The sequence below is a fragment of the Lipotes vexillifer genome, unplaced genomic scaffold (genome assembly GCF_000442215.2).
Source record: "Lipotes vexillifer unplaced genomic scaffold, Lipotes_vexillifer_v1.1 scaffold311, whole genome shotgun sequence".
Taxonomy (NCBI): domain Eukaryota; kingdom Metazoa; phylum Chordata; class Mammalia; order Artiodactyla; family Lipotidae; genus Lipotes; species Lipotes vexillifer.
The window spans coordinates 6,983,009-7,006,022 of NW_006791012.1; the positions used below are offsets into that span (position 1 = coordinate 6,983,009).

Here is a 23,014-nt window from a genome sequence, read left to right on the forward strand (position 1 = left end):
CTGGATTTGTTTATTTAGCTTTTTGTTTGTTTTTGGTGGAGTCTTTAGGATATTTTTATATGTGAGATCATGTCATCTACAAACATGATACTCATCTCAGGTATGAATCCCACTTGATGATGGTGTATAATGCTTTTAATGTGTTGTTGAATTTGGTTTGATAGTATTTTGTTGAAGAATTTTACATGTATGTTCATCAGGAATATTGACCCATAATTTTCTTTTCTTGTATCCTCATTGGGCTTTGGCATCAGGGTAATGCTGGCTTTCACTGTAGAATGAGTTTGGGAGTGTTCCTTCCTCTTCAGTTTTTTTTTAAGGATTTGAAAAGGATTGGTGTTAATTATTCTTTAAATGTTTGGTAGAATTCACCTGTGAAACCATCTGGTCCTTGGCTTTTCTTTGTTGGGAGCTTTTGATTACTAATTCAATTCCCTTACTCATTATTGGTCTGTTCACATTTTCTATTTCTTCATGATTCAGTCTTTATAGGTTGTATGTTTCTAGATATTTATCCATTTTTCTAGGTTGTCTAATTTGTTGGCTTATAATTGTTTATAGTAGTCTCTCAAGATCCATCAGTTGTAATACCTCAGTTGTCTCCTCTTTCATTTCTGATTTTGAGTGCTTTCTCTTCTTAGTCTAGCTAAGGATTTGTCCTTTTTTTTTTTTTTAATCTTCTCAAAGAACCAGCTTTTAGTTTCATGGATTTTCTTCCTGTTTTTTAAGTTTCTATTTCCTTTATTTCTGTTCTGATGTTTGTCATTTTCTTCCTTCAGCTAACTTTGGGCTTAGTTTGTTCTTTTTCTGGGCTTAGTTTGTTCTTTTTCTAGTTTCTTGAGGTGTAAAGTTAGGTACACCCCTTAACATAACATTTATCTCTGTAAGTTTCCCTCTTAGAACTACGTTTGCTGCATTCCCTAAGTTTTGGTATGTTGCATTTCCACTTTTGTCTCAAGATATTTTTTGATTTCCCTTTTGACTACTTTGACTCATTGGTTGTTCATACATATGTTGTATATTTTATTTTTTTTAAATATTTATTTGGCTGTGCCAAATCTTGGTCACAGCACGCAGGATCTTTAGTTGTGGCGTGTGGGCTCCATTTTTTTTTTTTTAAGTTGTGGCATGTGGGATCTTTTTAGTTGTGGCATGCAGGATCTTTAGTTGCGGCATGCAAACTCTTAGTTGTGGCATGTGGGATCTAGTTCCCTGACCAAGGATCAAACCTGGGCCCCCTGCATTGGAAGCGCGGAGTATTAGCCACTGGACCACCAGGGAAGTCCCCGTATGTTGTTTAATATCCACGTATTTGTGAATTTTCCAGCTTTCCTCCTGTTTCTCATCTCTATTTTATACCACTGTGGTTTGAAAAGATAATTGGTATGATTTCTGTCTTCTTAAATTTGCTAGGACTTCTTTTTTGACCTAACATATGACCTGGAGAATGTTCCATATGTGCTTGAGGAGAATGTGTGTTCTGCTGTTGGATGGAATGTTCTATGTATGTCTGCTAGGCTCATTTGTTGTAAAGTATAGTTCAAGTTCATTGTTTCCTTGTTGATCTTCTGTCTGATCTATCCATTGTTGAAAGTGAGATATTGAAGTTTCTTACTATTTTTGTATTATTTCTCTCTTCGGATCTGTTAGTATGTGCTTAATATATTTAGATACTCTGATGGGTGCATATATATTTGCTGTTTTTGTATTCTCTTGATAAATTCACCTCTTCATCATCATAAAATGACCTTCTTTTCTTCTGTTACAGACTTAGGCTTAAAGTGTATTTTTTGTCGTATAAATACAGCTATTCCTTCTTTCTTTTTGTTTCCACTTGCATGGAATATATTTTTCCATCCCTTCACTTTGAATCTGTGTGTGTCCTTAAAGTTGTAGTGAGTCTCTTTCATGCCACATCTAGTTGGATCCTGTATTTTTTTTAAATTTATTTAATTTATTTTATTTTTGGCTTCTCATTTTATGTATTTTTCTGATTTCATTGAATTGTTTTTTTGTATTTTCTTGTAGCTCACTGGTCTTCCTTAAAACAACTTCTTTGAATTATTTATTGGACAAATTGCAGATCTCCATTTTCTTGGAATTGGTTACTTGAAAATTATTGTGTTCCCTTAGTGGTTTAATGTCACCTTGATTTTTCATGTTCCATGATGTCTTGAATTGCTGGTTTTGCATGTGGAGAAGCAGTCATCTCCTCCAGCTTTTACTGACTGGCTTTGGGAGAGACATATCTTCTGATAGGCCCTGTTAAGAATTCTGACCCTAGGGCTTCCCTGGTGGCGCGGTGGTTAAGAATCCACCTGCCATTGCAGGGGACACACAGGTTCGAGCCCTGGTCCGGGAAGATCCCACATGCCGTGGAGTAACTAAGCCTGTGCGCCACAACTACTGAGCCTGTGCACTAGAGCCCACGTGCCGCAACTACTGAAGCCCGCATGCCTAGAGCCCGTGTCCCACAACAAGAGAAGTTGCCGCAATGAGAAGCCCGCGCACTACAACAAAGAGTAGCCCCCACTCGACGCAACTAAAGAAAGCCCGCGCGCAACAACCAAGACCCAATGCAGCCATAAATAAATAAATGAACGAATGAATGGATTCTCAGACCTTTATTGATTGATTGATTGCGTTGAGTCTTTGTTGCTGTGCTTGGGCTTTCTCTAATTACAGCGAGCAGGGACTACTCTTCATTGCAGTGTGTGGGCTTCTCATTGTAGTGGCTTCTCGTTTCGGAGCACGGGCTCTAGGCGCGCAGGCTTCAGTAGTTATGGCACGCGGGCTCATTTGTTGTGGCTCATGGGCTCTAGAGTGCAGGCTCAGTAGTTGTGGCGCACAGGCTTAGTTGCTCCGCAGCATGTGGGATCTTCCCAGACCAGGGCCTGAACCCATGTCCCCTGTATTGACAGGTGGATTCTTAACCTCTGCGCCACCAGGGAAGTCCATCTCAGACCTTTTTTTTTTTAATTTGCGGTACGTGGGCCTCTCACTGCTGTGGCCTCTCCCGTTGTGGAGCACAGGCTCCGGACACACAGGCTCAGTGGTCATGGCTCACTGTCCCAGCCGCTCCGCGGCATGTGGGATCTTCCCGGACCAGGGCACGAACCCGTGTCCTCTGCATCGGCAGGCGGACTCTCAACCACTGCGCCACCAGGGAAGCCCCATCTCAGACCTTTTTTAACGGAAATGTCTGCTCCTCATTTCTTGTTCTGTTTTGGAAGGTAATTCTAAGATTGTTGCTGTCTCCTGATCATACAAAGCCAGATTGAGTGCTGACAGTCTCTCATGTGCTTTTCCTACAGCAGTGCTGAATTCTCAAGTTTGTGTACTTTCTCCCACTTCTGCAGGGTCTGGACAGCTTTTTGCACATGCTGTTAATTGTCTGTGAAGGTTTGCTTTTGCTGCCCTTAGGGGTGCAGATAAGGAGCCAGCCACAGGGTGGGAGTGTGTGTGAGTGAGGTACATGGAGAGTTGGGGGTTCTTATGTGGGGTTGGGGGCATCCTTGGACAAGATCTTTCTTGGCACTGTGCTGTGCTGCCTTGGGAGAAGGGTGTCACAGGTAAAGTGAAACTGTTCCTCTTACTCTCTTCAGTGTGTCCAGTCTTGGATTTTATTTTATTTTATTTTATTTTTTGCTTCGGAAATTCTCTGCCATACTCCCAGACTTCCACAAAGGCACTGTTGTCCATGGTGATTGTCAGCATCAGTGTTCTTTGGGAGGAAGATGGTAGAAAACTTACATTTTGCTATTTTGATGACATCACTCTCTGCTGATATACTTTATATGACCAAAGCTTAGATTTTTTTTTGTATAACTTTATTAAAATGGAAATAAACTTTATGTGCTATGTGTGTCTGACATATTTTTCATTTAGTATATCACTATAAGTTATCTGTGTTGCTTATTAGTGTATTAGAAGTCTGTTGCTTTTTATAGTTGAATAGAAAACTATAATTTTTTTTTAATCAGTCCACTCTTTGGACAGGTGATTTGTTTCTAGTTTGAGGCTGCTTGAATAATTTGTGTATTTTACTTTTTGTTTTTGTTCGTTTTGTTTTGCTTGGTTGGTTATCTGCCTGGACTAATTTTATAGATTCTGGCTGCCCTGCTGTTTATAGTCACTGACATGTGTTTTTTTTAAATTTTAAATACATAATTCTTATCCTTTTTTGTTCTTGCTATTTATCTGTTGAAGAAACTGCTGATTCCATGGGTCATTTAGCCCATAAGGGTTTTTTGTTTTGGATGTTGCTTATTGTATCCTTGTGGGATTATTGAACATGTCTTTCTGTCTCCTCTATTTCTGTAATTTGATTATTAGATTTAGAGGCTTGATCAGATTTCGATTAGATTTCTTGGCAAGACTTTTATAGAATGTGTTGTATTCTTCCATCGGAGGGCAAAAAATGTCATGTTGTTGCTTTTTTTTGTAATGCCAGCAACCATTGCCTAGATCTTTTACTTCATTTGTAGTTGCAAAATGGTGATATTCTAATCCTATCATTTTTCTTCATCAGCTGGTCTGTTGCTATAAGGGGAAACTTCCTTTTATTACCCATTTAGTTACTTTGAATTACCATTAGTACAGGAAGGCAGGATAAATGTCTCATTTTCCCCTTTTATTTACCAGTTTTCAAACAGTGAGTTCTTTAAAATTTTAACATTTGATTGGTAATTGGTCCTTTTTTTGAGGATCATTATAAAATTATGTAATTAAAAATAATGTTTTTGCCTTCATTCACCTAACTTTTGCGGGGTTATTTCATATCAGTTTATAAAGAGCATTTCCCTCCACTTTTTTTTTTCTGATGCATAGTTTTCCATTGTCAGGATGAATTTAACTTGTTTTCTATTGATAGGCATTTAGGTTATTTCCAGTCTTCTGGTATTAAGAACAATGCTAAGTTGAATATCAATGAGTGTTATTTTGGATGAGAAAAAAATGTGTAGAAAATGATGCTTAAAATAATATCAGAGTTATCAGTGCATTCTTTTATTTATTTATTTGTTTTTGGCTATGTTGGGTCTTCGTTGCTGCAGCCAGGCTTTCTCTAGTTGCGGCGAGCGGGGGCTACTCTTCATTGCTTTGCGTGGGCTACTCTTCATTGCTTTGCGTGGGCTTCTCATTGCAGTGGCTTTTCTTGTTGTGGGGCACGGGCTCTAGGTGCATGGGCTTCAGTGGTTGTGGCACACAGGCTCAGTAATTGTGGCTCCTGGGCTCTAGAGTGCAGGCTCAGTAGTTGTGGCGCACAGGCTTAGTTGCTACACGGCATGTTGGATCTTCCTGGACCAGGGCTCAAACCCATGTCCCCTGCATTGGCGGCGGATTCTTAACCACTGTGCCACCAGGGAAGCCCAGTGCATTTTTGATTTTGATAAATATTGTCAAATTGTTTTTACTGATGTATGAAAGCACTTGTTTTCTCTTGAGTTTATCAAGACTAGGTATTATTTAAACTTTTTGCAAACCTGGTAAGAAAAATAATAGTGTTTCAGTGGTATATTTGAACCCCATGTGTATCATTTTTTCTTTTCTTAATCCCTTTTTTCTTCAGTTTTTCTTTTCCAATCTGTTTTTTGAACTCAGAGATTACTCTTTCGTAAAGACTTTTCCTGGCTTGTAGTTCCTTTGAAGTTTGCTTTTTCGTTGTTTTTATCTGTAATTGAACTTTTTATATGCTCAGACATATCAATTTAGAACACTTTAAGAATGCCAGTCTTTGTTTCTGCCATCTTCTATGCTGTTATCTAGTGTTTCAGTTGGCTTTAAAGACTCCCAGACTACAGACAGCACCTGACTTATGACGGTTTGGCTTACAACTTTTCAACTTTCTGATAGTAAGAAAGTGATATACATGCACTGGAAATTGTTCTTTGAATTTTGGTCTTTTCCTGGGCTAGCGATATGGGTATATGATACTCTTGGCTTAAGGATGGACAGCAGCAGTAAGCTGTACCTCTCAGTCAGCCTTGCTCTCAGTCAACTTTGCAGTCATGAGGGTAAACAGCTGATACACTTAGCTATTCTGTACCCATAGGTCCATTCTGTTTTTCCCTTTAAGTACAGTATTTAATAAATTGCATGAAATATTCAACACTTCATAAAATAGCCTTCGTGTTAGATGATTTTATCCAGCTGTAGGCTGATGGAAGTGTTCTGAATGTATTTAAGGTAGGCTAGGCTAAGCTGTGATGTTTGGTAGGTGTAATAAATGCATTTTCACAGTTTATGGTATTTTCAACTTAAAATGAGTTTATCGGGATGTAATTCCATTATAAGTTGAGAAATAGCTGTAGTAAGTATTTTATTTTGTTAATATTTTGTCAGTTTGCTTATTTAGGTTTACCCGTGTATTTATTTCCTTCTTTACCATATTTTTCTTTCTTCTTGCTCTTAGATTCTTTGCCTTTTTCTTTTTTTTCTTTTGAGGAACCTCGTAATCTTTTTAAAATTTGATTTTCTACTCATGGCTTATCATTGATAAGCATATCCATTTATCCAAAGTTTTATTTCACCCTTCCTCTTGAGGTCTACCCTGGGTATCAAATTCTAGGTTGAGGTTTACTTGGGTGTAAAATTCTAGATTGGCCATTTTAATGTTTTGAAGATTTTATTCTATTCTTTCAGTCAGAAGTCTGCCTCTCAGAATCTGTATTATTGTTACTCTATGTAGTCTTTTTTTTCTTTGAAGCTTTTACTAAAACTTTCTATGACAAATTTCTAATATATGCAAAAGAATAATATACTTACGGTATTAAAAGGTGAAATTTGTCTGGCAGTAGTTCATCCAGGTTCGTAACCATGTAGTACCTTTCTTTAATTGGCTTATATTCACTTAATTGGCCCTTTGAATAGTCTTTTAAATGTGTTTGTAACTCTAGGTCAAGTAGTAGATCATTTAACATTTTACTTTCAAGACAACAGGTCTTAAAGTATTCATGATTTATCAATGTTGATAGAATTTTCTGACAGCATCTTGTTACATAATTTAGTGAATCAGGCCTTAGATATATTAGCTGCTTCAACAGCTTTATTTTGTTTTCCCATTCTCTTATTTAGCAGTTATCTAGAACACTATGTTTCTCTCCCTTAATTCTTCTTTTGCACATGATGATCCTTCTGACTAGGATTCCATCCCCTGTGGGCTTCTTTGTCATCACTCCCTCCTTCCTATTCCTTTCCTGCTGTCCTTCTTGCTTCCCTTTTTACTAACTTCTGTCTTTCAGTTAGTTGTTATTTCTTTTAGGGAACTTTCCTTAGTCCTGTCCAAGATTGTGTTTCCATGTCCTGCTTATTAGGTTAAAAAAAAAAAGTTGCAAAGAATTGATGCTGAGTTGTTTAAAAAAAGTCCTCTTGAACTAGGTATTGTTCAAACAGATTGGGAAGTTTTTAAAAAGTCTAGAAAGTGTTCTGTATTTAGATTGCTCTGCAACTTGAGTAAGTGTTTAAATTACTGTAATAGAATGCTGGAATGGAAATGATAGCCAAGGCACTGCTTTTGTTTCTTTTGAAATATACGATGCAGAACTCTAGTCAGTGGACTGAAACCCTAAGAAAAGGCCCTATGTCAGAAGATTGGTGAATGTGTATTAATAAGTTTTAAAATCAAGCATTAGTCTCGTAATTTCTATATACCCAAGGAACAACTCAGGCTAGGAGTGCTGGCTAGTACTGGTCCCCTGGAGCTGTTTGTACTTACGTTAGCCATTTTACCCACCTAGGTGGGTCTCAGTGGCTAACCTTGGTGCTGGCCAGGGTTCTGGATAGGGCCCAGGTTCTTGTAATTCCTCTTCTTTTGGGACTTTGCTGATAAGAAGTTATGTGAGGTTGCGTTCAGCACCTTTGGCTTGGTGAGCGGTCATGAATTTTTTCATCTGATGAGTTGTGAGATTGTATATGAGAATACTTACCCTTTACTTGGGGTAAGATCCGGGTCATGACTACTAATGGTTTCTCAGTAGACTCCTAGGTTATGCCTCCTGTCCTCTCATGTTTCCTTTTGGGGTGATGCTTGCCATCATACTATCATACTGTTCATTTCTGATCTTGAAGTTTTTATGAGCATTTTCTTTTTAAATTTAAGTGACAAGAACCATTTACTTTTCACCCTATTTCCACCCTTCTACCTCACGCATTGTGTCAGTTAGGTACATTTCTTTCCGTTACTGAATTTCCTTTTCTTGCTTTTGGGGGATGGCATTTCTGGCACCCAGATATTACCCAGCCTTAATGTTTCCAATTCCACTTTGAAATCTTCTCTTGGGCTGTATTTGGTATTCTTTCGATCTATGTGACAATTCCTCCATCTTGCTCTTTTCCCAGTCCAGGTGGTTGGCCCTTTAGAGTTGGAATTACAGTTCTTCTTCTATAGGAAATAGGTGGAAAGATTTCTTGAACTTACCTTCCTCCCTACTTCCTTTATTTGTTTATAAATATTATACTGTGGACTTTAATGGATCTTTGATTTGTAAAGATCAGTGGCTTCTTTTAAACTGCAGTGTGGGGTACTTCTCCCTTTTTTAAAATTAATTAAACATTCTTAAAATTGTAAAAAACAACAAATTTTCTCATCTTCACCATCTTTTAAAATTACTGAAGTATAGTTCATTTACAGTGTTGTGTTAGTTCCTGGTGTACACAGAGTGATTCAGTTATACATATGTATTCTTTTTCATATTCTTTTTCAGTATAGGTTATTACAAGATACTGAATACAGTTCCCTCTACTGTACAGTAGGACCTCGTTTATCTCATCTTAACCATTTTTAAGTGTACAATTCAGTAATGTTAAGAATATTCACATTGTTGGGACTTCCCTGGTGGTGCAGTAGGTAGAACTCTGTGCTCCCAATGCAGGGGCGCGCGTTGCCTGGTCGGGCAACTAGTTGATCTAGTTGCCTGGTCGGGCAACTAGATCCCACATGCATGCCACAATGAAGATCCCGCGTGCTGCAACTAAGACCCAGCACAGCCAAAATAAATAAATATTTTAAAAAAAGGATATTCACATTGTTATGCAACAGATCTTCAGAACTTTTTCATCTTGAAAACTAAAACTCTGTACCCATTAAACAACTCCTCATTTCTCTCTCCCCCTGACAACCACCGTTCTACTTTGTTTCTATGGATTTGATTACTCAAGATATCTCATTTAAGTAGAATCATACAGTATTTTGTCTTTTTGTGACTTACTTTTTGTGGCTTATTTACTTAATGTGATGTTCTCAAGGTTCATTCATTTTGTAGCGTGTGATGGGGTTTCCTTCCTTTTTAAGGCTGAATAACATTCCTCTGTATGTATACACCACTTTTTGTTTATTCATCTCTCTGTGTGCATTTGGGTTATTTATGTCTCTTGCCGATTGTGAATAATGCTGCTGTGAACATAGGTGTACAGATATCTCTTTGAGGTTCTGCTTTCAATTCTTTTTTCATATATATACCCAAAAGTGGGATTGCTGAACCATATGGTAATTCCTTTTAAACTGTTTTGAGGAACTGCTGTATTCTTTTCAATAGTAATTGCACCAATTATTATTCCCACCAACAGTGCTCAAGGGTTTCAGTTTCTACATATCCTCGTCTATACTTGTTATTTCATGATTTTTTTTTTAACAGTAGCCATCCTAAGGCGTGTGAAGTGATATCTCATTGTGGTTTTTATTCATGTACTTAGTTTTGAAATCATGAAATTTGAGTCTTGCGACTTTGTTCTTGTTTGGTTAAGATTGTTTTGGTTATTTGGGGTCCCTTGAAATTCATACAAGTTTAAGGGTAGAATTTTCCATTTCTGCAAGAACGTTGGGATTTTGGTAGGTATTGACTCTATAGATCACTTCGGACATTTTTGACATTTAACGATGTTAAATGTTCCATGAATATGAGATTTGTTCCTATTGTACCTGATATCTTTCAGCAACTTTTTGTAGTTGTCAGTTTTCAAGTCTTTTGCCTCCCTGGTTTAGTTTATTCCTAAGTTTTTTATTCTTTTTGATGCCTGTGTTCTTAATTTCCTTTTCAGATTGTTCATTATTAGTATATAGAAATACAGTGGATATTTGTATGTTGACTTTGTGTCCTGTCACTTTACTGAAATAATTTATTCTAACAGTTGAGTGTTTGTGTGGACTATAGCAGTTCCTACATATAAAATCATGCCACCCATGAACAGAGGTAATTTTAGTACTTCCTTTCAGATTTCTTCTTGCCTAATTGCTCTGACTAGAACTTCCAGTACTGTGTTGAATAGAAGTTGTGAAAGCAGCTACTTTGTCTTGATCCTGATCATAGAGTAGAAGCTTTCAGTCTTTCACTATTGAGTATGATGTTTGCTGTGTGGAGAGGTCTATTTTGTCTGACTCTGTTAAGATGTACTTCCCTTCCCTTTCTGGTTTTGGGGTAGATATAATGAAATAGTAAGCTTATGTTGGTGAGCAGTTAGGTTGCCAGTTGGGCCTCAGGTGGGGTACATGTTTCTTACCACACATATGCATTTCCCAGAATGTGTGCCATTTGCGTTTTGTGTTAGAGAAGGATGTGATCTTTGCAACCACTCTGTTCCCTGTGTTTTCAGGCCGGGGAAGGAAAACTGTTACTGTGTACTGTGGTCTCTTCTTCTTGATGAAATCACACAAGCCAAGAGCTTGCTTTTAGTAGTTACCTTATCTTATCCCCCACTACATCTTACTTCGTCATGGTTGCTAGGTTTTGTTGTTGGGATCTTCTCCCTGATGGGCATTAGTGTCTTTGGCTTCCAGGGCCGCCTCAGGTGCTGTTTACCTTGTTACCTGTTTGTTTGGCATATACTCTTGCCCTGTGATTTTTCCTTCTCTCTCTGCCCAAGAGAATTTTTTTACCCGCCTTGGTCTAGTCAGTATTATCAGAGAGAAATCTTCCAACCTCCTACTTGGACTTCAAGCATTTCTGGAGCTGAGTAGGGGAAGAGTGCTGTCTCAACATGGAGTATATAGTCTGATCTAGAACAAGGTGAGGTTTTTTTTAAAACGAAAATTAAGCCATACACAGTTGGTAAATAGAGGGATGATATTAATATAATGGAACATCTTAAAGGTTCATATGGGATTTCCCCCATCACATTAATGTTTTATAGTGATTCATGCAAGCTTTCTTGTGATTAAAGAGAGGACCCTACCTGGTACATGAGAAAACAGTAACAAAGCTGACATTCCTCAAAAATGCCTTCTTGTGCATACAGTGATTTGGTTTATTGCCTTCAGGGACCCCTGTGTTTTCTACTTTGTAGAGCTGTGTGGAGAAGGAAGTAGGTGCCAAGTCATTAAAATGATGGAGCTATGAGAATGGTTATATTTGATGTTTAATTTTTTTTTGGAAATGACCTTTATTAGAATTGAATGCCCTCAGGCACCTTCATATCAAAAGATGAAGCATGAACCTCATGGGTTAAAAGTTGCAGAGGATTGACACTGGTTAGTGCAGATACCAGTAGAGATTTAACTGTACTAGTATTTTTTTAAATTTTAAATCAGATTAGTTATTGGTTTTGTCAGTGTTCTGGTTATAAAGTTTCATAGGTTTTGAGTAGTCTGCTTCTAATGTTTTATTGTTAGTCTCATTTTCTTTATTGTAAGGTTTTATATCACATGAGGCTTCTTAGCAGTGCTTACATGACACAGTAGGAAATGCCTGTACAGAGAGATTAAATGTTTTCAGTATGATACCTCCTGGCTTTCAGCTACCTGATTGTGCAAAACCCAGCTCTCTCTGGTTCAACATCTCCAGAGAGGAAACATAGTCTTTTAGAGATCGTGTGTGTGTGTGTGTGTGTGTGTGTGTGTGTGTGTGTGTGTGTGTGTGTGTGTGTGTGTGTGTGTGTTGTGGGGGGGGTGATGAGGGGGGGGAATGGGGATGAGGGTTTGTCTAACTGCTTCTTAATAAGACTTCAATATTTTTTAGCCCCACTTGTATTCCTTCTTTTAGAAGTACTCAGTGTTTCTAATTCCTGAGCCTCTCTAAGACAAAGTTAGCATCGAATTGGTCAATAATTAACTAAGATTTATTTTCTTTAGTGAAAAAAAAAAATTATAGCTTTTTTTTTTAAGTGTTGACTTTTTTTTTTGGCCATGCCGTGTGGCATGTGGGGATCTTAGTTCCCTGGCTGGGGATTGAACCCGTGCCTCCTGCAGTGGAAGCGTGGAGTCTTAACCATTGGACCACCAGGGAAGTCCTTGTTGGCTTTAATATTGGTTTGGCATTATTTATTCATAATTTAAAAGTTACTTTTTCTATTTTCTTTCAGTATCCGATATAGAAGGTGGTGATGGACTGCAGCTCAGAAAGGAACATACTCTCAAAATATTTGCTTATATCAATTCCTGGACACAGAGGTATGCATCTTTATGTATTTTGAAGAGTAACTTTGTCAGTTGTGTTTTGTTTTACATTTTCATTTTTTGTTTTTGGCCATGCCACATGGCTTGTGGGATCTTAGTTCCTTGACCAGGGTAGGAACCCGTGCCCCCTGCAGTGAAAGCATGGAGTCCTAACCACTGGACCACTGGGGAATTCCCAGTTGTATTTTATTTTATTTTTTATTTATTTATTTTTGGCTGCGTTTGGTCTTCGTTGCTGCACGTGGGTTTTCTCTACTTGTGGCAAGTGGGGGCTACTTTTCGTTGCTGTGCACGGGCTTCTCATCGCGGTGGCTTCTCTTGTTGCAGAGCATGGGCTCTAGGCATGCGGGCTCAGTAGTTGTGGCTCGTGGGTTCTAGAGCACAGGCTCAGTAGTTGTGGTGCACGGGCTTAGTTGCTTGGCGGCATGTAGGATCTTCCCAGACCAGGGCTTGAACCCATGTCCCCTGCATTGGCAGGCAGATTCTTAACCACTGAGCCACCAGAGAAGCCCATAAATGAAATTTTGATATGTACAGTTTTAGGTAGTAATTTGTAGGTTTCATTAGAATATCAAAGGATGTAGAGACTCTGCCTTTATATCATGCTGTTCCAGAATATAGTGATTAAAGAGTAGTATGGCCTTGGAGCCAGATAGATGTGGCTTCCAGTCCTGCTTCATCACTTGTGTACTAGGTGATTATGACAAATTAGTTAACTTCTGTAAACTCTTACCTCCTCATTTGTGAAATGAGTAATAATAAAGCTACTACTATCTTCATGAGGTTGTGAAGAAACAAAATACTTAACATGGTGTCTGACCAAAGAACTTAATAAATACCTATTTTAATTAAAATTGTTGAAACTTATTTTAGAAAATGAAATATATATTGAAGGGTACATAAGCTAAGGCATGAAAAGTCAAATTGGAAAATACTGTGTAATATTTATAATTCTTTTCACATTAGTAAGTATTAAGTTTTTAGCTGATAGTAAAAAGTACCAAAAAGTAGAATGTTACACTCTTAATTGTTCATGCTGATAGAAGAGAGAAATGACAATACAATATACAGTTGGTTCGCAGTGCTTTAGGGTAAAAATTTTTTGCCTGTTTCCCTGCTCTGCCCTCCCCCCATCCTATTTCTCTCTAGGGCATCAAAAAATACTGTTGTCCAGATTAAGATTGTGGTTCTTGTAGGGGATAAAAAGCTACTAATAAAGCACAGTTAATTTACAAAAGAAATTCTTAACTTGGTGGCCCATGACCATGGAAGGTCCATAAATGTACCTTAGTGCACGAATGGATTGGATCCATGACATCTCATACAAAATGTTCTCTGTAGGTTTTCTGGGAGAAAAGTGTTAACTTTCAAAAGATTATCAATAATCAAGAATCATTTTTTCTAGTATGTTGGTTGACCGGAATATAGCTGAAGGAGAATGTTCACTTAAAAAACAATATGTTAAGAATTTAATATTTATAGAAATTTCAAAGGCTTTAATATTTTATAATTTTCCTTCTATTTAAATGAAAGTCTTTTAGAAAATACAGAAAATCAAAGTTTAAAAAAAAAATGCCATCACCCAGAGTAACAACTGGTAACTTTTTTTTGGTATAACCTTGGTATGAGATTGGGAACAGTACAGTTTAAAATTTTACAAAAATGTGATTATAAAACTTGTATGCTTTATAATCTGATTTTTTTTCATGTGACCTATGATCAGTCTCTCTGTGTCATCAAATATTATGTCATCATTTTTATTAATAATTGCTGCATCACAGTAATATAGCTGCCACTTCTTTGTTTTGTTAGTAAGATTCAGGGAGTTAGTTATGTATGTTACTTTAACAGATTATCATTATTTTATTGTATTAATATTGGAATGGAAAATTGGAATGAAATGGGAGGAAAATGAATCCAGAGAATGGGGAGAGAATATTAGGAGAATAAATTAAAGAATATAAATTTTCAAAAGAGCATACATGGCTCTGAAAGGAATGTCGTGCATGATGAAGGCATTGATACCACACGGCAAAATTCTTCTTGTTGGAATTGTTGCTGGTTTTTGTTTGACTTGTTTAAAGCCTATTACAAAACAGGCTTATGTTTTATATCTTGCAGCTGCCTCAGTAGGCATTCAAGGTTCCTCGTTGTCTTCTACCTGTCTACTTTTTACCTTTATTTCAGGATTTCTCCCCTGAAATAATTCTGGGTGCTAGCTAGGCGGAGGTTCTGTCAGATCTTTGTATTTTCAGGCTAAAAATTACACCTTTCACACCTGTCATTTGTACTTAAAGTTTGAGGCTATTGCTTATTTTTATTGTTTTATTAAACTTTTATTTTTTATAACAGTTTTAGACACTATTGCTTTTGAACAGGTTAATGTATGTTCTCCACTCTTTAAGGGTCTACTTTATATTTTGGAATTAAGAAATTTGACCAGTGGGATATTGATATTGACCACTATTCAAAGTAGTGTTTTTCAGAAATTAGCTCATAAATAAAAAAACTTTTGCTGAGGTTGGATACTGTAGATGAACAGTCCTTTCATGTGTTCAGCAGTACCAGACCAGGAAAATGTTAGATCCATTGGAAGATTTGTTAGATGGAATTATGGAATCCAGGTTAAAATAATTTAATTTTGACATGTAGCTTCCTCGTGAATGTTAGTATTTTTATTAATTGAAGCTACATATTTTGTTAGTCATTTAGAAATTTTTATTGTGTGTTCTTAAATGTAAGTGTATTCCACTCAGATAGGCAGCATATAACTCTACCTAGGTAGTAAAGTCTTATCAGGTGGGTAATAACGGGAAGGACTGAGAAGAAAATAGGATAAGCTCAGATAGTGAAAGGTAGTGTATGATATTGGTGTACAAATACAGTATGTACAGAGTTTAAAAAATAAAATGGTAGGAAAAGGCCTATAAGTATAAAAGTCAGTTGTCCCCTATCTCCTCAGCCCCATTTCTGTTTTCAGCTTTTTGAGATGTTGGTTTTGATACTAACTTTTATGTTCTGAAATAATAATATTATATTGCTGTTGCTTTATCTGTCAATTTTAGGTATAATCTGTGAACTTCCTTTTCTGATATATAAAGATTTCACCTATTTACCCTTCCCCGTCCTCTCAATATAGTTACATCAGTTCTTGAGGTAGTTCTAAAAACAAAAATAATGCTCAGTTATTAGCCAAAAAAGATTCTGTGGTTCATTTTATATTTTACAAGATATAAATTGTTGTTTTTCTTTTGTTTTCATTCTTTGTTTCATAGATTTTAGTGTCTTGTTCTTCATTTGATTAATTTTCTAGGTGTGGATCACTAATTTTTCCCAAGCCCTTCTTAGTACTAGTTTTTACATTTTTATACATCATTAGGTGATCTGTTATTTTCTTACCTTTCCTCCATCTCCTTTGGCTTTTATCTTCCTACTCCAATCTGTATTGATTTCTCAGTAGGGTTACTGAAACAACTATATTCTCTTCAGATCGTCCTTGAAATTCTTTTGCTTTTCTATTATTATTGGATATCCGGTTCACTGGATTCTATGCCATCTTTATTGGTTTACTTCTGTGTTTTGTTAGGATGACATCTTTTCTGAGAAAAGGTACATGGGAGACAAATGGTTTTTAGACCTTTCCAGCCTAAAAGAATGTCTCTTCTACCCTTACTTTTATTGATAACTTTTGTTGGATACAGAATTGTAGGTAGAAAATTATTTTCTCTCAGAATTTTGAAAGTGTTATTCCATTGTATTTTATCTTCCAATATTACTTAGGAGAAAGTATGAGCTGTTTTTATTCCTGAGCTTTTTCTTGTCACTCTTTTCACTCTCCCCGAAAGCTTTTAGGATCTTTATCCCTCCTTGGCTTCAGAAATTTCATGATGGTATGTGTTTCTTTCTTTTTTCAGATTCTTTTCCCATATAGGTTGTTACAGAATATTGAGTAGAGTTCCCTGTGCTATAGGTCCTTGTTGATTTTTTTTTTAAAGATTTTATTTATTTATTTATTTGGCTGTGTTGGGTCTTAGTTGCAGCATGCGGGATCTTTTGTTGCGGTGCATGGGCTTCTCTAGCTGTGGCTCACAGGCTCAGTACCTGCAGTGCGTGGGCTTAGTTGCCCTGAGGCATGTGGGATCTCAGTTCCCTGACCAGGGATCAAACCCACGTCCCCTACATTGGAAGATGGATTCTTAACCACTGGACCACTAGGGAAGTCCCTATCTATTTTATATATAGTTGTATATATATGTTAATCCCAAACTCCTAATTTATCCCTCCCCCCACCTTTCCCCTTTGGTAACCATAAATTTGTTTTCGAAGTCTATTATGAGTCTTTTGTAAATAAGTTCATTTGTATCATTTTTTTAGATTCCACATATGTGATTATCATATGATATTTGTCTTTTTCTTGCTTACTTCACTTAGTATGATAATCTCTAGATCCATACCTGACTGAACTTTTATAGTAAATTTGACTAGCTCTTTGGCTTTCCTAATCCAAAATCTGACCTCAAGGTTGTTGTTTTTTTTTTTGCGGTACGGGGGCCTCTCACTGTTGTGGCCTCTCCCATTGCAGAGCACAGGCTCTGGACGTGCAGGCTCAATGGCCACGGCTCACGGGCCCAGCCCGTAGCCGCAGCCATGCTGCTCCGCAGCATGTGGGATCTTCCCAGACCGGGCACGAACCCGTGTCCCCTGCATCAGCAGGCGGACTCTCAACCACTGCTCCACCAGGGAAGCCCCTCAAGATTGTTTTTTGAGGGGAAACTCAGATTTAATTTTCACTAAAGATAGTCAGATGTATGATCCTTCACTTTGAACTTGGTTTTTCCTAAACTTAAAGGAAGAAGCTACTCATCAGAAAAATGTTGAGTAATGTGTTTATTTTTCTTCTTGTAGAAATTGCGATATTATAGAATTTAAAACTGGAGGAGGCCTTAGAGATAAAATCCCTTTCATTTTGCCGTGGAGAAAATAGTCCTGATGTATCATTTATGCATTTCTGTGTAACAAGGTACTCCAAAAGTAGTGTTTAAAACAACAGTAAACATTTGTTATCCTCAGAGATATGTTTATTATCTCAATTATAAACATTTATCATCAATTATTTTATGGGTAGGAGTTTGGGAGTGGTTTAGTTGGTTGGTTCTGGCTTGGATTTCTTATAAGGTTGTAGTCAAGATTTGGCCAGGTTATGGTCATCTTTGGATGACCTTACGTGGGACTGGAGGATCTATTTCCAAGTTGACTCACTTCCATGTTTGGCAAGTTGGTGCTGGTCGTTAGTGGGAGGGCTCAGTTTTTTCTCATGTGGCCCTTACCATGGCCTCCTTCAGTGTTTTTCATGATAGCTGGCTTCCCCCAGAGTGAGTGATCCAAAAGAGAGCAAGGCAGAAGTGGTAATGTCTTTTATAACCTAGTCTCAGATGTCATACACTGTCATTTCTGCCACATTCCATTCATTGGAAGCCAGTCATTAAGTCCGGTCCACATTCAAGGGGAGGAAAATTGGGCTTCACCTTTTAAAGGGAAGAGTAGTATTGAAGAATTTGTGGCCATACTTCAAATTTGCCACACCTGGAGAAATGAACTTACTCTTAAATGGTCATACAGGAAGTTGGTGATCTATTTGGTACAATAAGAGTTTTGATTTGTTTTGATAATATAACTAGGTGCAAATTTTAAGTGATAGTTGCTTAACTGTCATCTGTTATTGGATACATTGTAACCTGGTACTGTGTATTATTTACTTATTGATTCACCAGACCCCTTTGATTATCCACAATATGCCAGGCATTGTGCTGCTAACTGAACATGTCTAAGAGAACTAGATTTGTATGTAATAATTACTGACTCATTATTTTTCTTTGTTTTTTTACTGGAGCTGAAGTGCGAGAGAGAGAGTGAGTGTGTGTGTGTGTGTGTGTGTGTGTGTGTATGTTGTGTGTATGTTCTTTAAACACTTTTGATCTGTCAGATAGGATAGGAATGTCCCTCCTAAGTAGCCTTCAAGCAAATTATTATTATTATTATCAGCAGCACTGCATGGTATGGCATGCGGGATCTTAGTTCCCCAACCAGGGATTGAACCCGTGCCCCCTGCAGTGGAAGTGTGGAGTCTTAACCACTGGACTGCCAGGGAAGTCCCAAGCAAATTATTTATTTATTTATTTTTAAAACATCTTTATTGGGGTATAATTGCTTTACAATGGTGTGTTAGTTTCTGCTTTATAACAAAGTGAATCAGTTATACATATACATATGTTCCCATATCTCTTCCCTCTTCCAAGCAAATTATTTTTAAATGTAGCTTTTTTATTAGTTGACAACAAAATCCCTTATGTAAAATAATGAGCTGGGTTTACTAATAAGGTATTTTATTATAGCCAGTTTCCTGATATTTATTAAACATGTATTGAGTAGTTAGTACTTAGGGAAGCAAAGATATAGCCATAATTCTTGTTCTTAAATACTTCTTTGTCTAGAGGGACAGATAAATACATACATAAAACTGAAGATGATAGCTGTCGACCTAATATGGTGACTTTTTACCAGTACCAGTTTTTGGTGTGATGCTGTCTTTTTAAGTTATTGTAGTGCTACTCTACCAGGAAGGAGGAAATTAAATTATTCAAAAGATATTTTAGCATTTGTTTTTTTATATTACTTTTTAGAAAGATATAATTGTTATCTCTCTAGGAAGCATTGATTTATTGAAAACTTTTTTTTCTCTTACAGGCAATGTCTATGCTGCTTCAAAGAATATAAGCATTTGGAGATTTTTAACCAAGTAGTGTGTGCACTTATTAACTTAGTGATTGCCCAAGTTCAAGTGCTCCGGGACCAGCTTTGTAAACATTGTACTACTATTAACATAGATTCCACGTGGCAAGATGAGAGTAATCAAGCGGAAGAACCACTGAATATAGAAAGAGAGTGTAATGAAGGAAGTACAGAAAGACAAAAATCAGTAGAAAAAAAATCAAACTCTACAAGAATTTGTATTTTGACTGAGGAGGAATCTTCAAAGAGCTCTGATCCTTTTAGTTTATGGAGTACAGATGAGAAGGAAAAACTGTTACTATGTGTGGCAAAAATTTTTCAAATTCAGTTTCCCTTATATACTGCTTACAAACATAATACTCATCCTACTATAGAGGTATGTAAAAATAGGTATTGTGAATTTTAAGTAATACCAAGTCATGGTTATGTTGGTAATTTCTCACTTATGAATAAATATGAAGATAGTCATTATTGATGGAAAAAATTATAAAAATCATTGTCGTTATAAGAATTATTTCGGATTTCTTCAGACTATTTCTGTAGCAACTTGTGTTGAACATTTGCTCAGCATAGTTCTATTAAGGAAAGATTTATAATTTGAACTCATAAAATTAAACTGTCAGTGATAGACATTTTGCTAATGTAGATCTGTGCTGTATTTACTGTGACTCTTTCAAAAAGTAATAACTGAGGAAAAAGAAGCATATAGAGTTTTGAATTTCATTCTTAGAAACATAGGTTTAACAGAATTTGGAATTCATTTTGTAAAGAAAAAATGCTTAACAAATTATATGTAATTACTAGTTTTAAATAATAGTATTTTCTTTTGTATGTCAAGATGCTTTACTTAATTTCACTAGTGATTTTTTTCCCCTCCCTCACTCCCTCCCTCCCCCCCACTTCCCTCTTTTCCTCCTTCCCTCCTCCCTCTTTTCCTCCTTCCCTCCTCCACTAGTGATATTTATACAAGCCTTTCCAGGAGATCAGTAACCCATCTTAGGTATTTACATAATGGCATTATTTCTACAGATAGCGGGAATTGAAACAGTTATGTGATAATGTATTATAATAATGGCTTAAAACAACAGTGATTAATTATTTCTCATGATTCTGTGTATTGCTTGGGCAATTTCTTTGCTGGTTTTGTATGGCCTTACTTATGCACTTGCATTTATTTTGGGAGTTGGATGGGTTTGAAAGTCCAAGATGGTCTCATTCACACATCTGATAGTGCTGGCTGCTCTTCAGGGCTCCTTGGATTTTTCTCTACATGGCCTCTCTACTAGGGTAGACTATCTTCCTTACATTGTAGTTTTAGCATTGATCCAGGAAGGCAAAAGTGGAAAGCTGTAAGGCCTCTTATTAAAGGTCCAGCCTTTGAAACCACACAGTATCAACTTTACCACATCCCTGTTGGTTGAAGCAATTCACAAGGGCAGCTCAGATCAAAGGGGTGTGAAGTAGACTCCATCTCTGGATAGGAGAGGTAAAGTTTCATTTTAAACTTTTAAGTACATTCTGTTTTTCGTGCATCCAGGAATGGGTAGAGTTGTGGCCATTAACAAATCTATCATATGCTTTTTGTTTTTTTAAGGCTGTCTGTTTTCTCCAGCTTATTTTTTCTATAACCTCCATTCTGACTTCTCTAAACTTCCTTCTTCATCTGGAAAAAAAGTTGTCCTTTACTGAAAATATTTTCACATTGAATTGAGACTATTTAAAAACATAGCCTGGGAGGTGGGTGTTTTCCCTATTGGAATTCTCCATAAGAATATTTTAAATCAGACTGTGCTCTGTCTTCTAGAATTTTTAGTCTGTTATCTTCCCATGTAGAAACCTTTTAATAAATCTCTTATATGACATCAAATATTTATTAATCATTCTAAAAAATGTCATCTTGGAATCCTTTTTCAGCAAAAAGGGGATCCATTTGTGCAAAGCTGTAAAATTTAATCTTAAGAACACCACACGAAGTGTTTTTAATGCCTTAAATTGATAATTGAAAGATGCTAAAAATAGTTTGGTTAGGGATGTAGATATGTAAAATTCATGCAGAGTGTCTTAGAAATATTTTTTCTCCAGTTAAAAATCTCTTGATAGAGTTACAGCAATACTAAATCTGCCATTTTGCTCTCAAAATCAATTTCCTCATCAGTTTTTTAAAAATGATTTTCAAATATGATAATCTCCAACTGTAGGCATAGTCACACTCCCCTGTACTTCTCCTTGTGGAATAAAATGCCCCATTATTACTCTTCTTTAGGATCATTCCATGTGACTACTTGGTTGAAAGCAGTGGCCTCATAACTTTAGGTAAAATTCTAATAAAAACCACTTTTGGATATAATAAAGCAGGAGTCTCCTTATACAGAATTCTGTATTCTTATACAGAATTCTAATCTCCTTATACAGAATTTATATGTGCTTCTTTAATATTCTGTTCATAATAGCTGATTCCCAAGTTTCTAATATCTTAGTAATGAGATGTTATAAATACTCTAAAATTTCTAGTTTCTGTCCTCTGGCCATGTTATTAAATATGTAAAGGGCCAGCTGTTTCAAAGGGTCTCTGATCAAAACCTTGATGTAGGGCTTCCCTGGTGGCGCAGTGGTTCGGGGTCCACCTGCTGATGCAGGGGACACGGGTTCGTGCCCCGGTTCGGGAGGATCCCACGTGCCGCGGAGCGGCTGGGCCTGTGAGCCATGGCCGCTGAGCCTGCGCATCCGGAGCCTGTGCTCCGCAGTGGGAGAGGCCACAGCAGTGAGAGGCCCTCGTACCGCAAAAAAAAAAAACCCAAAACAAAAAAAATCCTTGATGTAGCATACATATATATTATAAAATTATGTGTATGTGTCTATATACATACACACAGATATCTTAAGAAAACTAATATTTATTATGCAGTGCTATAGAGTTTACTATAGAGATGTTTAATTCCACCTTTTTATAAAGAGGTAGTCTATCCAGTCTTCCCCTCATGCTGTTATATGCATCCTTTCCCGATAAGGCCTTTGACTTTTGGTTTTTTTTTTTTTTTTTAAGAGGCACAAATTGACCAAGACTCTAGGAGAAGATTCAGTACTCCTGTGTTAGTGTTTTGACACCTGTGACTTTAGAAACTTAATCAGTATCCTTATTTCATGTAAGAGGAAACTGACTTACAAAGGTTAAAAGTTTTGATCACATTTGCATAGCATATTGCTGAGAGAGTTCTAGAATTCAGGTCTTAATTCTACTGCATTGTTTCTCAAATGTTTCAGACTAATCACTATTGTAATCCATTGCCAATAGTGAATAAGATGGGAACTTGAAGCCTCTCCTCCTCCTCCCTTCCTCCCTCCATCCTTCTTTCCCTCCTATTGAAGTTGAAAATATTTTTAAAGATGTAGTAATTTAAAATACATAATATTAATTCACATTAAAAGTTCTGTGGAGGCAAGTGGCATTCTTTTCCTAATCCTGAATAATATAGGTAATTCTATCAAATGAGGTATTGCTCTAGTGTTAAGTATTTTTCTTAGAGCAAGATGAGTATAAAAATTGTAGAGAGGAGAGAGATCTTTGCCCTTCTGTTAAAGGTAGGTATAATATGCTCTGGCAGATTAAATGCATACATTGTTTTATTGTCCAAGTTTCTGAATGTAGGCTTTTTTTTTTCTTGCCACTTTCTACTGACTTTTAATTCACCCCTTTTAAAAAAAATTAAATGTTTTAAATTTACTCTTTTAAAGTATACACTTTAATAAGTAACTATCACTACTAATTCCAACATCAATGACTTCTTTTTATGCAAATATTTTATTCCTAATCCTCTAGCCTTCAATTCTTTGTGGTTAGAT

General features: G+C 36.7%; 1 protein-coding gene across 1 annotated transcript in view; it reads left to right on the forward strand.

Moving 5' to 3' along the window:
* USP34 (ubiquitin specific peptidase 34) overlaps nt 1–23,014 on the forward strand; it is a 235,931-nt gene that overhangs the window by 25,954 nt on the left and 186,963 nt on the right. Inside the window, 3 exon segments of the mRNA XM_007464137.1 lie at nt 12,292–12,379; nt 19,130–19,486; nt 19,489–19,550. Of these exon segments, the coding sequence (XP_007464199.1) occupies nt 19,453–19,486; nt 19,489–19,550 (96 nt within the window). The 5' untranslated portion in view covers nt 12,292–12,379; nt 19,130–19,452.